A 16,227-nucleotide genomic window follows, 5' to 3' on the forward strand; every position below is an offset into this window, starting at 1 on the left:
AAAGTAGCCCCCGGCCTATTACGATTTCCACCTTCTCACAACCTCAGTGGGTCAGACTAGGAGGTGATCTGTATGTGAGTACGAGACACGTTAGCAAGGGGCTCCTATGTGTGCAGCTAGACAGCAAGAGGCAGTCCCTGCCCTAGAGTTGATAGGCGTCTAACTGGTGTCATTTACCCCTTGGGGGAGCTAGAAGAAGCTTTGAGTTATAGCGGCTTAGACTCACCATTGAGTTTGGCCCAGGGCCTTCAATAGATGCACCTATCCTTGGAGTGATGCGCTGCTGCATTGCCTAGTTCCTTTCTAGCAGCATCCAGGCTCCACACTGGAGAGGGGTGCTATAGGAGTGACAGTGGGAAAGATCAGATACCGCAGGCTTGGGTCAGCCTCTTTCTGGGGGAGAGGCCACTCTAGCTATTGTGGGGTGATGGTGAGAGCACGCATGCTGGCCAGGGTGGGATAGGGATTGACGGCTTCTTCCCTGGAGGTGGGATGCAGATGGTAGGGGAGATGCTGGGAACAGAACAGACTTTTTCCAGCCAACCCGGCTCCAGCCTAACCTCTTGCATGCGCAGGCTGTGACCTAGGCCGGCTCTGGGGAGAAGCAGAGCCCCAGGTTTGGAGCTGGCGAGTGCAGCCGCAGATTATACGTCGCAGTCTGAAAGGGGTGCTCATCTCTTGCTGGGCCCTGTGGGGGGGGGGTCGTTCTGGGAGAGAGGTGCTGCTTCTAGATAGCCACAAAGCATCGGGCCAAGCTCCCCTTCTGCAGAGTGCAATGGCCACGCTTGCATTTGCAGCCCTGCTGTGACGGGGAGCATGTTGCTGGCGGAAATGAGGACTAAGAATTGGACGATAGCTCCTGAAGCCTCAGCTGTGCGGCAGATAGAAGACTTGCTTTCTTCCTGGGAGATCGAGTGTGAGCCCTGTTCTTGGCACACTCCTCATGGGTCCTGCTGTGACCGGTGCAGGTTAATTTTTCTGGGGGTGGGAGCTGTCTGGATGTTGTACAGATTTTTTTTTTTTTTAAACCTCCATGCCGTTCGGGATGAAGGATTGGGTTGCTGGAGCAAGCAGTATGGTCTCTTCCGCCCGTCAGTGTCTCCTTGCCTGGGACTGCGCTGTAAGCTGCGTCCTCCTTTCCCCTGCTTGCAACAGCGCAGACAGGGATAACGGACCCTCCTCTGTGCGGATCACTCAGTAGACAGCATGTGATAACTTCTGTTCTATTGCCCAGCATGCCTTATGCTCTGCTTGTGGCTCACCCAGGTGCCCCATTCAGCTGCAGTTAGCAACACTTTCTGCATGGTTATGGCCTGTATCCAGCACGATGAGTATCTGCTGATATTTTTTGATAGGGCTCCCAAAATCTGGGGCTCTGTAGGCTTCCCAGGTCCTGAGGGCTGGCTGTCTAGAGTGATGCTAGTGATTTGCATCTAAACGTCTCTCTCGAGTGTGTTCCAGCATATTAAGGGACTTTGTAAACAATGTATCCCTAAATATGAAACTGCCATCAACCTATGACAACCTAATCTAGATGCTTGGGAGCCTTGGAACGTGCTTGGCATGCCTCAGAATGTGCTTTCTGCTTGTTGGCTTTCACAGAGGCCCTACATAATCCATAGGGAGAAACACATGTGCTGCTGGATCTCAGAGCCCTTGCATAATAGAGAGAGTGACACACACTCTCTCTCTCTTCCTCCCCCCCCTCCCCTCGCTGTCAGCCTTTGCACTATCTCATTTAATCCATAGGAGATATACAGAGTAAGACACTGGGGAAGCACTATCTGCAAGGAAGGATGCGGGGCTGGCTGGAAGTGGGGCAGTCAGCTCCAGAAGAGACTCTGGCTAATCTTTTTGAGTCTGCTAGTAAATGGGGAGCGTGGATGAATTCCTCCAGTTTGGCTTCACCTTGAAAAGCAGCAGATCCAGCAAGTATTTGAGTTCTTGCTTATTGGACCCCTTTCTCCAAAACAATGTCCCAGATGGCATGTACAAAACCAGGGGATCAGGGGTCACCATCCCCAGGGCATTTCATTTAAACAAACCAATAGCATTAGTGGTTACAGAAAAGCCATCTGGGATACCCCAGGAAGCAACTGAGAGTGGATTAGAAACTGTTGCAGTAAAATACCCAATTAGCAGAGTCCTTGACAGGAAGAAGAGGTAGGAAAATCTATTGCATAAATGGTACAGTTTTCTACTGAAGGTAGCGTGCTGAGGAATTCCCAATAACCACCGGGAGGGCCTTGTGGAGATGCAAAATAAGGATTTAGATAGGACTTGACATGCACCAAGCAGCCATGTCAACAGGCGCGCACAAGACGGATTCATTATGTGTGCTCAGCCTACAGATTTCCCTCCCCCACTTGAGCAACACTGAAAAGCAACTGAAACGTTAAACAAGACGCAGAAGGAGGAATCCAAGCGCCTGATTTACATTCCACCTAGTCAACCATTCCTAGTTTAAAAGGGGCTCTAACCTTAATCAGATTCTGAACTGAGGAAAAAAATGAGATTAAAAAGTCCCTCCAGGAATAGTATCCGTGTAGGGAAAGTTGGTTTCTTCAGGACCAGGTGTTCGGACATCAGCAGTTAGAGAGAAAAAACATAATCCCATCTAGTCATGCTCTGCACATCAGAGAGGCCCGCACGCTTCCTGTTTTGACAATTTGCCTGCTAGCTGGAAGGATTCAGACCTTGTTGGAAGGGAACCCTCTGGCTGTGCCATCTCGAATGATCACCTGTGCTATTGCGTCCCTTCTGCGTTATCCCATGTCTGTGTACTGCCCCATCTCAAGATGCTCACCTGTAGGGGGCTTTCTTCTGCAGGCTGCCTCCAGCCTGTGCTCCCCTGCATATCTGCTGAGGGGTGTCTGTCCGATTTTAGTATTAAGCATTATTATTGCAATAGTGCCCAGGGCCCCAGTCAAGACCAGAGTACCATGTTCTAGGTGCTGTGCAAAGCCATGGTCCCTGTTCTGAAGCACTCCCAGTTCCACATGGCTCCTTTAGCCTGTCGCCATGTGCAATGCCCAAAGAGGAGTTGGTGGAGTGATAGTATTCTCTCTGGGCATGTGATCAGAGAGGTCAGGACACCCGGAGTGCTATAAATTCTGTATAAAATGAAACAGAGGCCAGAGACTCCAGAGAGAGGAGCAATGGGCAGAATTCATCTGGGCTAAGATGTGGATAGCTGATCTTAATTTCCAAGGAGAAAATCATCTCACCCCAGCCCCTGTGAGGTTAAAAACGGGCGCATCTCTGTAGCATTTCCCTTCTTGTTCAGCAAGAACATATGTACGGTTTCGTTGTTTCCAAGGAAGCTGCTGTGTTCCATAGGAACACACTGGGATGAAGTGGAAATATTCTTGGGCTTTTCTCTAAGTGCTGTGGTTGTGCCTCAGTTTCCCCCATATATTACTCATGTATTTCGGTGAATGGACCCGGGTGTGTGATCATTGCAGAGGCCACTAGAGGGCGGATGGGCCTTTCCCAGCCACATGTTCGCAGACTTGGCCAGGACCCCCCTGCCCTTCCTCAACCAGCTGCAACAGGTTGTGGCAGGTGGAGACCAGGAGGAGTGGCCAGCTTGCCCGGGAAGGAGACAAAGGCCTGGGGAGGGGCAAGGGGCTGGGTCTCGGGGGTGGCTGGTTGGAAGCGGGCCGTTCCCCTGTGGGGGTTGGCACGGGAGCAGAGCCCAAGGATGGGGTTCTGGGGCTCCTCGGTTGGTCGCTGCTGTAACGTCTAAGTAAGCTGCTAACAAAGTCTTTCTGCGCTGTGATCCTGAGAACTAATAAACCTTCTGACTCCCACGCGGGCTGTGAATCGCTGCTGCCTGCAAGGCGAGGTGTGGAAGAGCTCCCCAGGGTCCCATCCAGGGGGCCCACAGGGGGAGCTTGGGCAGAGCAGGCTGCACTGGTGCGTGGAGACCCGAGGGGGCAGACTCCGAAGCACTAGAGCCGTGACGGGCTGCGTCCCGAGTGGTTCCAGAGCACCGCTCCTGGGGACGCCGTCACACACACTGACTGATTTTGTATTATACGGAGGCGAAAAAGTGCCTATTCCAGGTACTTTTGGCAGCTCTGTGACAAACACTCCATGTCAATAATCCACTCCCCTCCCTCCAGTAACCAAGAGACAGACCCCCTCTTCCTTCCCCACCCCAGAAGCCTGGATAAGTGCGCGGTCTTTGCAGGATATTCTACAGGTCAACACATCTGGGCCTGTGCTGACTGAAGGAGGGGGAGTGGGGAAAGAGGTGGTCATTGAGGTCTCTATCGCTCTAATTCCCCACCTCAGACTGCAGCCAGAGAGCCATCGGCAGCCAGTGCAGGCCCTGGAGCACAGGGGCAATGTGCTCATGACTGGGCATGCTTCTCAGTTTAGTTTTTCTCTCCAGTTTGCACTGGTTCAGTTCTTGCACAGAGCTACCGAGCAGGCATAATGAGAGCTGACTGGGCAAATGCTGTTCTCCTGGGTACATGCTACAGCTAAGAAACAGTGGAGACAGACCCTGCTCAGTGCCCCCCAAGCCATTTCCAAATACTCAGCTTGTGTTGAGACCCATAGATTCTGCCCTGCCTGAGAACGCCTGATTTACTGTGGTGTATTGATGGGTGCTCAGCGCAGCTCAGACTTCCTTGCTCTTTTGAGCTGCTCTTTCGGCCTTCACGCTTGAAGTGGTAATTTCTCCCTGGTCTCTCCAAATTCTGCTGCTGCAGAGGCAGGCAGACACCCAGGTTGTCAAATGCAACATAGAAAGGAAGGATTGCTCAGTGGTTAGAGCGTTAACCTGGGTTCAGTTCTCTGTTCTGCCACGGACTTCCTGAGTGACCTTGGGTGAGTCACTTACTCTCTCTGTGCCTCAGTTCCTTAACTGTACAATGGGGATAATAGCCCTGCCCTGCCACACAGGTGTGCATGAGGATAAATACGGTAAAGGTTGCAAGATGTTTGGGTACTATGGTGATGGGGGCCATGGAAGTGGCTTTGACTGAACATCCTGCATGGCACAGAGGGGTGTCAGAGGCTGGTGGGCCTGGTTGAATGGAGCTGCTGTGAGCAACGTGCTCCAGCACTACTTGCCCTGTGAGCCCAGGAGCGGCTTCCTGTCTAGACGGCAAATGGGGCTGCTTGCATGTCTCTCTCCAAAGGAAAAACGGGACGTCGTGCAGGGCTCGCCCGAGCCGCCGCCTGCCCCCCACTCGCCTGCCCCCCCCATGCAGAGTTGGCCCAAGCCATGGGCCTGCCCCCCCATTCTCCCACATGGAGCTGGCCCAAGTACCCCGCCCAAGCCACCCGCTCATGAGGCTGACTGGAGCAGCCTGCCGTCATTGCTCTCCTGAGCCCTGCCATGCAGGGCTGGCGTCGCTGCTTGCCCCCTCCGCACCCCACTTCTTTTGGCCCAGTTTTGCCAAAAGTTGGGATGTCTGGGACAGGGCTTAAAAAGGGGACTGTCTCGGCCAAAACGGGATGTATGGTCACCCTAGCTCAAAAGGGAGGCGGGCAACGAAACTGGAGATGTTGGACTCTGTCAGGCCTGGAACGAAGAGGAGCTTGTGGTGGTTCTGTTATCTCCAGAGACTTGCCCTCCACCATGATAGGAGATGGGGGTAGGACAGGGTAGGGAGAATCCCCCGTTATCTCCTGTCTGGATAACCTGATCTCGCAGGCTGAATTGGTTGTAAATTATGGACGGGGCACGTACAATGAACCTTACAACTGGGGCTGATGCAAAAGGCAGGGGCTTGCCAGATAAGCAGCTTGCTTTACAGGGAACACGCGAAGCTGGCGCTCTGGGTCTGTACTAGCTACTGGTTGGTTAGTGGGTCAAATTTTAAGTGGTGGTTTTAGCCTGAAAAGCTGTACATAGTGGGGGACCTGCCTGTTGATAGCTGGTCTGTCTCCCTGAGCTATACTGCTGCAGCCATGATGAGCGGGTCGAAGATCTGGGAGCCCCCTTGGTTTAACGGAGCGGGGGGTGATCGTAGGGCATTCTCCACAAACAGCCCTCAGCTCTGGAACAAGCTTCTGCCTCTGGTCTGAAACTACCAGGCTTGTTAACATCCAGGGTACCCGACAAGACCCATTTTTCCCCCTGGGTGTCTAAAGACAGTGGAGCCCAATGGAGGCAGTTGTTTCTGGAGGAGGGTGAAGATTTGCTCGGGAAGGGGCTGTCTCTCGAGTTGAGCTGAGAATGGCGTTTGGCTGGGAGTTGGCTGTCGGCTTCATTCTGGCTGCATCGTTGTTTTAAATAGCGTCAGGGGGACCCAGAGTAGCCGATCGGGTCCTTGCCTGTGTCATATACAGCAATCTGAATAGATATGCACCAGGACAGTGCATTTCCTCTCTGATGCTTGTAAAGGTCTCTTAGGGATAAAATGCCGCCCAGCCTGCCTTCAGGCCCATGTGGCAAACAGGGAATTTATTTGCTAATCCATGGGAAACAAGCACGGCTCTTTGTTCACATCCTCGACTTGCCCCAGCATAAGAAATGTCAGCATGGTGAGTGACCTCATGCAGCGTCCGCGTCCTCTCTCCCCTTCAGTGTCTCCGCTTTGCTGAGGAGTCTGAGGGTAGCTCCCCTCCCTGGTAGGTTCCGAGCTGCCATGCTGGTTCTGTTAAGTGTGGTGGGTAGGGAGGGAAGCTGCAGGGTGGGGCAAATCCAGCACTCAGGGCAGTGACCAGGGGAGAAGGGGTGCAGCAGGCTGTCAGCGATCTCAGCTCACGGTAGCAGTGTGACCTTTTGCAGGAGTTTGCGACGCTGACGAGAGAACTCAATGCGTGTCGAGAGCAGCTGCTGGAGAGGGAAGAGGAGATTTCTGAGCTGAAAGCTGAGAGGAATAACACAAGGGTAAGTCACGGGGAATAATGTCCGTTCCTAGCCCTGCGCCCAGGCTGCTTCTAGGACTATATGAGCATAGGTGCTTATTAAGAACCCCACTGATTCCCTACTCTGGGACTAACAGCACCCCTTGGAGCCAGGCATTATGTGAGCAATTGCAATGCCAATTTCCCCTGCACTTACGTTCTAGATTGTAGTTCTCCTTCCTTCATGGACAAGTTGATAGATGGTGGTGGAGAAAGAGAACCTCTGGAATTTGTCCCCCTATGGAATTCCATAGGCAGGATCTTGTTCTGTGCTGCGTTCTGTACGGTTTGGGAATCGTTTTGACAGAACCAAGTATCATTTCTATAGAACCCTGTTGATTTCATCCTTGTTACACTACAGTCTCTAGGACTTTGCCATACGGGCCGTTATGCCTGTCCTGGATCCCCACACAGCGCTATAGAGTAGGACTGAGGTCCTTCTTTAGAAATCCCTGCTGGTTCAGTCCTGCCCCCGGCCTCAAGCTTGGCTAAGGAACCACAATCTGCAGCAGCCCCTAGGCCCTTCCATTCACTCAACACTGCCATCCATCACAGCCCTGACCTGCAGCACCCCTGCCATTCCAGTCCTGGCCCCCTCCTAGATCTGACCTGCAGAGCTTAGCAGACCTGGAGGCTGGCTTGCCTGGGGGATTACTCCGGAAGAGGCTTGTTACAATCCCCAGGCAGCTCCTTAGGCACTCTCTGAGGGCTGAGTGCAGCACTCGCCCCCTCTTATTTTCACAATTCCTGCCTTGACCATCAGAAGGCGGCCAGTATCCACATCTGAGCCAGGAGTTGGGTGCTTGCCTTCTGTTCCTCGGGCCCCACTCCCGATGTGTACGGCTGAGACTCTTGACTTGCAGCTCCTGCTGTTCAACGGGCGTTTGACGGTAGATAATCGGAACTGTCTGATGTCTGGTGCAGGAGGTTCGCTACCCTGTGGACAGATTCAGTAGAGCCAGAGAAGCTAGAGATGGGAACGACTTATGAGCTCATCTCGCCCCTCTTCCTGGGGCCAGGACAGGAGCGTTCCCTGCAGGGAGTGAGAAAGGATGGCCCACTGGACAGGATGCTAGCCCAGGAAGTGGGAATCCTGGATTCAGTGCCCTGTTTTGCCACAGACTTCTTGTTTGTGAGTGGGCAAGTCACTTAACCTCTGTCAGGGACTGGGATGTGGGTGATCTTACCTAGTGGTTAGAGCCAGAGGCTGGCCCAATGATTAGAGCTGGGGCCTGGCCTAGTGGGCAGAGCCCAGCGCACTGCCTAATAGTTGGAGCCGGGAACAGGAACCCGGAGTCAGAGCCAGACTCAGGAACCGGACAAGGGTGCAGGGCTATAGCTGACTGGAGCCAGACAGGAACAGGTCTGGAGCAAGGCTGGGAACAAGGTGGGAGCAAGGTAGACCCCGGGTGATCACAGCTGCAGGCGTAAGCATTGCGCAGCCAGCAACTTGCTGTCGAGCTGAGAAGCAGGCCCACTGGCTCTGCTCAGCCAATGCGCCAGTCCGTCTGCAGCCCCACTGAGCTCATTTGTCTGCCTGGAGGCTGGGCTGGCTAGAACTCAGGCTCAACGAAGGTGATCAATCCTGACACCCCTGTCATACAGATGGGACGACCCTCCCTCACTTGGGTGTGTGAGGATCAATACGGTAAAGATTTGAGGTGCTCGGATGCTGTGGTAACGGGTATCTGAGAGAGACGTTTTCTAGTGGTTTGTTCGTTTTTTCCCCAATCTAGTTTCAAATGGCCAAGCGATGGGGCTCTCGCCACCTCTCACTGCTAGGGGCTCTCTCCTTCTACAGAGCCTCACGTTCCCTTTTCTAAATGCTGGCCCTTTCCCTCCAGCCATGCTCATGTCACCCAAATGAATGATCCTTAGTTCCTCCAGTTGAACAGACCCGACCCCCTTTGCTGTGCTGTTCCCATATCAGCCTCAGACTTTCCTCAGGGCAGATTCGTCCCCTGCCCTGTTTGGTCACTCTGCTATGAACTCCCATCCAGCTGGTCACTATCTCCCTTTTGGCTTTGAAAACGTCCAGGAGTAAAGCCTGTTTTCCGAGCACGGTTACACCTGACGCCCTACAGAGGCTGCCTATAGCTTCTGTGCTCTGGGAGAGGCTGTCTTGCGATATGCAGCCACGGAGCTAGGCGTGGAAGGACTCATTTTTATCGATAAACACCGATAAATGTCAATTTCACCACGCACCTGAACCAACTAAAAATATTTCCATTGCTAGTCATCAAAATTTACAGCTGGGCAAAGTATGAAAAACGCGGCTTGAGAACATATTAGAATTGGATTCAAGGCTATTCACTTTGGATGTCTTGACGTGTGATGTTGGCAATTTGTGTTTTCACAGCTGTAAAGCTTTAACTTCTTGGAACTTCGTGTCGACTGTCATTAAATAAGTATTGCCTGACTTCCCCCTTGCCTGACCCTTCACCCATAATTTTCCACAACGGTGAAAATTTTAAATTGGAAAAAAAAAAATCTACAAATATGTTTTAAAACGAATTAGCCGTCAAGATTATAAAAAGTAAAAATGGAATTCTGCAGCGCCTACGCATGGATTTGCAAACACCTGTGTAGTGTGCTGCCCCCTCTCACCCTGAGGTCTCACTCAGCAGTCACCACTCCCTGGAGTGCCTGTGTGATGGCTTAGCCGTGGTGTTGGTTCTGTTCTGAGGGTTGCCCATTGGAGAGCGGTGAGGCCAGGACTTGGCAGGTTCCACCAGGCAGTTTTGTGCTGTGACTTCTTTTTTCAACGTGAATGTGATGCAGCAGTGGAAGGTGGTGGTGGCGGGGGGAGGCGGGATCTTCCATGAAGCCGTTGACATTCAACTCTGCATCACGTTTCATCAAATCCCACGGGTCAGGATCTTTGCTTTTTCAGCCCCTCACTAGATGAGCCTGAAACTCAACCCAGCCAAAATAGAAATGACTCCTGTGGCCAGAGGGAACCATCTAGTAGTGGGGAAGGTGATGTTTTTGCTGCCTTTACTGAGAGGGGCGTGTGTGCGCCTGCTGCTAATGAGATCTGCAGTGGCTGGTCCCTTTGGATCCCATTGCAGTCTTCCAGGGACTGAGTTTGGGCGAGCTAAGATGCAGTGCAGGAGGGATCTGTGTAGCTTTGACCGCAGGGTGTTTATTTTCAACGGCCAGGGTGAGGTGAGCGAGCAATGGAGACTTTAGATTTTGTGGCTGTGTCTGCTGGCCGTTTATCCTATGTTCTCCCCATGTCTCAGCAGAAGGCAGGGTGTGGGCTTTGAAGCTGGGTGAGGAGGGGTCTCCAGATCTCTCCCCCCCTCCAAATAAGTGGGTTCACATTTGTGCCCAGCTCTGTGTTGTGGAGCTGAGTTGGTCGCCCAGACGGGTGGGCTGCCATGAGCTGGGGCCACTTTGGCCCGTGCTCTGGAACGGTGAAGGAAAGAAATGGCCCATCCAGCCCCCTGGGCTGAGGTGGGAGAACAGCGTCACAGGAGGGGGTGAAGGCCTTTCCCGCCCTCTCTTGCAGCTCTTGCTGGAGCACCTGGAGTGCCTGGTCTCAAGACACGAGCGCTCGCTGAGGATGACTGTGGTGAAGCGGCAGGCTCAGTCCCCGTCCGGCGTCTCCAGCGAAGTGGAAGTTCTCAAAGCGCTGAAGTCATTATTTGAACATCACAAAGCTCTGGATGAAAAGGTGAGCTGCGCTGCAGAGGGGCCCCCTTACCATAGCCAGCTGGCCCACTCCTGGGACACTCTGTCTGTATGACTGGCTAGCGTACAGCCCCCTCCCTCTCTGTGTGCGTGGATGGAGAAGGCTGGACTTGCCTGTGGGAAGGCAGCTCCCGCAAATAACCCTCAAGCCATTCCCGTTCCCCTCTCCTTTTTTCCCTGTGCAAAGCAGAACCTTCTTGTCTCTAAGCAGCGGGACGCCTTTCCCTGAGCGGGATCTCAGAGCTGTCTGCAGTTCTCTGGGGCGTTATGGCAGCGAGCTCGCCCTCCCCCTGGATTTTTCTCTTGAGCACTCTTGGAAGAAGTGGGTCATCCAGAGAGCTGCAGGCCTTGGCTTGTTTAACACAGTGCTTCAGAGCCACTTTGCTTGTGTCCAGTTTTAAGTGTTCTGGGCCCTGGGGTTTCCACCCTGTCCCTTGGGAGGCCCATCCACAGCCGGAGCCGTTTTCTCATATGCACTCGTAAGCGTCTGTTTCTCAATATCACCCCGTTTCTCCTAACTGTGCCCCTTGTATTATCCTAAATGATCCCCCACCTTCTTCTCTACCTACAGAGAGACACGCTGCCCCCCAGATTCTCTCTTGTCCAGACTAGGCTGGTTTAGCTCTTTGCTCTGTCCTGATTGTGCTGTCCTCTGCCCTTCCCCAAGTTGTCGCCTTCTTTCTGGCAACACGGTGCCTAGCTGGGAGCCCAGGACTGGTGCTAGCCCTGCACAGAGGGGGTGTCGGGCCTCCTGCTCTCTGCTGGGTGAGGGGTGCAGACTTTTATCATGGAAACCTGGGCCACCTGTCCCAGTATTGTCACTGGCTAGGGGGAAGCAGAGAAGCAGTTTGGCCCCTGGGCGTGGGGAGGGTTCAGATAGCTGAGGGTGGCTCAAAGGTCATGGCAGGGCTCAGCAGGAGGAGATCATGTTTGGGTCAGTCATCTGGAAGGAGATGGCTCGTCTGAGAGCCCTGGCGTCCAAGTCCTTGCAGCCTGAAGGTCAGGGGGCCACAGACAGTGCTTGGGGGCAGATCCTCTGCCCCTCCCTTTGTGCCATCCCTTGGGGAGAAAGCAGAACAGCCCCCAGCCTGCTCTAACCTGGCCTGGGACAGAGACTCCGAGACATAGTTGCTGGCTGGTGCTTGGCTTCTCCTCTCCTGGCCTCCTAGGGGCTCCTCCAGCTTTGGGCAGAGCCAGCACCCTCCTGCTCTCCCTGGGGCTCCCTCGGCCCAGTAGGGAAGCAGGCAAAAGAGCTGTCTGACCTGCTGTCTCCTCTCTCCTGCAATGATGCAGCCGGGAAGGGGCAGCCCCCCGGCTCACCCCAGAGCCCCGGGGGAGTTGGCAGGGAGGCAGTGACTCTATTACTCCGAAATCACAGGCTTGGTTCAGATTTTTCAGGGCATGTTCTCAGGACGGACTCACGTGTAAAAAACCATGGCGCTGGGCGCCCTGGCAGAGCGTTTGGCTGCTGGGAGGCAGATTGATCAGGCTGGGGTACCTGTCACAGGCGTTGGGGTGCTGATTCCACCCCCAGTGATAGCCTGGCCTCGGGTGCCTCTCTGCCTTGACCCTGGACTGTGCTGCACGCTGCAGAGGGACAGCTGGGGGTGCTGGCAGGCGGGGGGGCTCTCTTCAGGAAACAGCGCTGGGGAGCCTGGAGGTGGGGAGAGGAGGAGAATTAGCAGGGGGAGAAGGCTGGATCCAAATGGGACGGGAGCAGCCCACTTATGGAAAAGGGGAGCAAACTCCTGGGCCTTGTCTAAGCAGTTGCGGCTCCAGGCAGCTCCCTCCAGCCTGCCTGAACCGGGAGATGAGACCCCTTGTATGCGGCTCATGCGGCGCATGGGGCAGGGGATCGGATTGGATGCCTGTGCTCGGTCCTCGGTTGAAAGGCACCTCAGACGTAGCGCAGACTCGAGTCTCTGAGTGACCCTGCTTCCCAGGCGTTGCCCTTGCAGCCCCTCCCAGCTCTGTCCCATCGCTGATGATGGGGGGATACTAGCTGCTAGGGGTGTCATGCTGCTAGCCTGATCCTGGGCCCCAGTGCGTGCTGGGGCTAGGGAGGGAGCCGGGCCCAGAGGAGGAGTCAGTCGTGCGATGGGAGTTCAGAGCGCGCCTGGCGGCCGGGTGCCCTTCCGGCCGTCCAGCAACGGCCTTTCCCATTGTCTCGAATGCCTGCAGGTGAGAGAGCGCTTGCGAGCAGCGTTAGAGCGAGTGACATCCCTGGAAGAGCAGCTGGCGAGTGCCCATCAGCAGGTAAGAGGAGGCGTCGGGATCCTACCGCAGGGCCTCATCTGCTACCCACATTGTGCTGGGCAGCTGAGTTTTTCCTGGGGCCCTGGTACCCCTGGCTGCAGCCGAAAGAAACAGAGACGCTCCTCCAGGTCCCCTTGGCATGGCACGGAACAGCAGGCACCTGATCGGACGCTGAATCCGTCCTCTCGGTAGCAGCAGGTGCGACGCCTGCCTTAGCCCCATTTGATCTTTGAACTCCACAAGAGGGACCTGTCATGATCCCCTTGAAGGAAGCTCCTGGTCCTTTGGCCTGTGTGTGTCTATGGGCCTGTCTACACTGCACTCAGAGGTGCGCCTGCAGCACCTGCCCAAACTAGCTGTGACCTAGCTAGCTCGGGACCCAGCGGCAGCAAAGCCCCAGCAGCACGGGCTCGCCCAGGACCTCGGGTACGTACTCGAGCGGCTAGTCCCTGCTGCCGTGGCATCACTGCTATTCTTACTGGATACGTCTACGTGCGCTTTAGTCACTGATTGCAGGGTGGGCGTTCCCTGGGCAATGGCAGGCTAGAGACAGAAGAGAGCTTAGCTGACATCCGAGAGCAGAGAACGGGGCCTTCTCTCCTTCTCCGGCCTTGCTGTACTTTCCACTCGTTTGACCCTATGGAGAGCCACCTGCCTTTGGCCCTCTGTCCCCCACAAGCCCCTGGCCTTCCTGCGGGGAGAGAACCATTCCCGAGACTTGGCCACCCTGGCGTGCGGCCGTCACGCCCTAGCGAGAGCAGGATGAGGCGTCTGCTGTGTGTGACTCGCTGGCTCAGGAGCGTGGGTTTGTGCGGTGTGGTGCTGGCTTTCCCGTTCCCTTCGAAAAGCCTGGGCGAGGCAGCTGCTTCTCCTGAAATGGAGTCTTTTCCTCTGCTGCCCTTGGGCTGCCCTGAGATGTTGCGCCTGGCAGGGTTGATTTGGGAGTGCCTCATCAGGGAAGGGCTGGCGCTAGAACCCCATGTGCCTCTGAGCCAGCCTTCTTGTGTGTCACCCACGGCGGGTGGGGGTGCATGGGCAGCGTCTGTCCGGGTTCCCGAGGCTGGCGCAAGGAAGGGGCCGGCACAAAGGAGGAGAGTGTCAGGGCCCTCCTCCTAAACGCCCCATGCCCAGGGGATGTGACCGGGACGTGGGTGGTTGTGCCCAGTGGTCAGAGCCGGAGTCAGCAATCGGAGCTGAAGGTCAGATCTGGATTACTGGAGGGAGGCCAGGCAGGGGCCAATGAAGGAGCAGGGCTGGAACAAGGCAGGAGCAGGAGCGATCGTAGCTGTGGGTGAATGCTGTGAGCAGCCGCTGAACTGCTGCCGGGCTGAACAGCTGGTCTGCTGACACTTCCCACCAATCGGGCAGCCTTCTGCAAGCCAGCTGCGCTCATTAGGTTGCCTGGAGCCTGGCTCTGCTGCAGGCCCTGCTTGCTGACAGGTGGAGTGTGGGGAGATGGGTGAGAGCAGGGGGCACTGGGGGGGCTGGGCAGTTGGGTGGATTGGGTTGGGTGTGTTGATTATGATCTTCCTCGCTCTGGCCTTTCAACTCATTTCAGCCAAGTGCCCTCCCTGCCTTCAGAAATGATCCAGGGGCCCAGCCATGTATATGTAGCACCCTGGCACTGTCGGGGGGTTGAGGTGGGAGCCCCATGCCAGTGCATGAGGGGCTAGGGGTGCGTGTCAACAACAGGGGAGAGAGCTGGGGTGGGCGTGGCGTTCTCCCCGGTTCTGCACCCAAATGGATCTCGCTCTTCAGGAGTTTTCCTCGTCTTCAGCCTGATTTTCCCTGTCTCGGTTCTATCCCGTTTCTCCGAGCCATACCCCCATGTGCCAGCCTAATTCCTCCCCCTCTTGGGTGTCCACACTTTGGCGTGTTTGTAGGTAGGTATAACAGGGCAGATCCTCGGCTGGTGTGAATTGTCGTAGCTCCATTGTGATGTCATGAGACCCATAGCTCAACGGGGCAAGGACAGCTTACACTAGCTGAGGATCGACCCTTGGATACTTACCTACACAGTCTCAAAATGGTCTTCTTCCTGTTCCACTCCTACCTTCTCCCGTGCCTGCCTTGTACGTGGTCTAAGGCTGCCAATCAGCTGGACTTTCCAGTTCCTCCTTTGTGTTAACAGCTTCAAATGCACAGATTTGCTCCAGCTCAGCCAGAAGATGGGCTGGATGCAGGAATCCCTAGGAAGGGTCTCTGGCCTATGCCATGCAGGCCAGATGATCACAATGGTCCCTGGAATCTGTGACTCTATGAACAACGCGCTCTGTTGTTGTTGTGTAGGGCCCACAGCCCTGGCGGGGAGCGGAGGGTGTGGGGCATTAGAAATAGGGCTGGGATCTTCTGAATAAATGTGGCTGCATTTTGCAGGTAACTGTTCTGCAGCAGGGCCCCGCGCAGAGGGAAGGCCCAGTCGGAGAAGATGAGAAAAGGGTGGAGGGCAAGGAACCAGGGCAAAAGAGTCTGTGGAAGGTGAGAACCCCTTCAGAGGACAGAGATGGACAGAACTATTCCACGCCTGCCGACTGATTGGTGGCTGTGCGTAAATCCAGGTGACTTCACCCTGGAAAGCCCTGCCTTTGTTATCCTCTTTCTCCGAGTGTCCCAGCACAGAGCCGATTCCCTGACATTTCATTATCTCTTCCTTTGCCTCGTGATCACGGGACATGCCAGTGAAATTGGTTTCCCTCCTTCTGGGAGGGGGAAGCGGTGTGATGCCGTGGTGAGAGCAGAAGACTGGGCCCTGCGGTTTTTTTGCTCCTGCCTGGTCCCCCTTGAATGGCGCAGGATGTTGTGGGCCATGCTTTCCAAGAGAGGCACCTGTGCTGCACTCCTGACATGGGCATTGAGCACCTCGCTGGGCCCCCAATTAAACAGGGAGCAGATCAAATGTAATGTGATCCCCAATCCTCCTGATGAAGTGCAGACCATCTACTTGAAACAGTCCCCACCCCGTACAGAAGGCTCCATAGCCCTTCTCTCTGCACCCTCTGTCAGCCCTCCGCTGTCCGGCTTGACTGACTGCCATGCAGGCAGATGTTCTCTGGGACCTCTGTACGATGCCAGCCGGCAGGTCTGGGACAGCTACCAACCTTGCTGAGCTGCTGCTACGTTTCCGTGCTAAAGCTTTCTGTCCTTTGGGTTTACAGAGACTTCCAAATGGTTCCATGCACCCCAACGATGAGGCGAGTCGGGTGGTGGAGCTGCAAGAGATTATGGAGAAGCAGAACTTCGAGCTGGCGCAGGCCAAAGAACGGCTGGCGGCCCTGGTTGCCAGCGTGGCTGAGCTGGAAGAGGATCTAGGCACTGCCAGGAAGGATCTTATCAAATCAGAAGAGATAAGCAGCAAGTACCAGAGGGATCTCCGAGAGGTCAGACGCTTGTGCTCCAGCAGCGCTA

At 55.0% G+C, this 16,227-nt stretch overlaps 1 protein-coding gene across 1 annotated transcript in view; it reads left to right on the forward strand.

Annotated features, from left to right (window-relative positions):
* PPFIA4 (PTPRF interacting protein alpha 4) overlaps positions 1-16,227 on the forward strand; it is an 87,825-nt gene that overhangs the window by 21,887 nt on the left and 49,711 nt on the right. The window contains exons 2-6 of the mRNA XM_067531530.1: positions 6,752-6,853; positions 10,385-10,549; positions 12,748-12,822; positions 15,199-15,300; positions 15,978-16,199. Of these exons, the coding sequence (XP_067387631.1) occupies positions 6,752-6,853; positions 10,385-10,549; positions 12,748-12,822; positions 15,199-15,300; positions 15,978-16,199 (666 nt within the window). The remainder of the gene's footprint in view (positions 1-6,751; positions 6,854-10,384; positions 10,550-12,747; positions 12,823-15,198; positions 15,301-15,977; positions 16,200-16,227) is intronic.

The sequence above is a fragment of the Emydura macquarii genome, unplaced genomic scaffold (genome assembly GCF_026122565.2).
Source record: "Emydura macquarii macquarii isolate MOO-44397 ecotype Brisbane River unplaced genomic scaffold, CSIRO-AGI_Emac_v2 contig_3220, whole genome shotgun sequence".
Taxonomy (NCBI): Eukaryota; Metazoa; Chordata; order Testudines; family Chelidae; genus Emydura; species Emydura macquarii.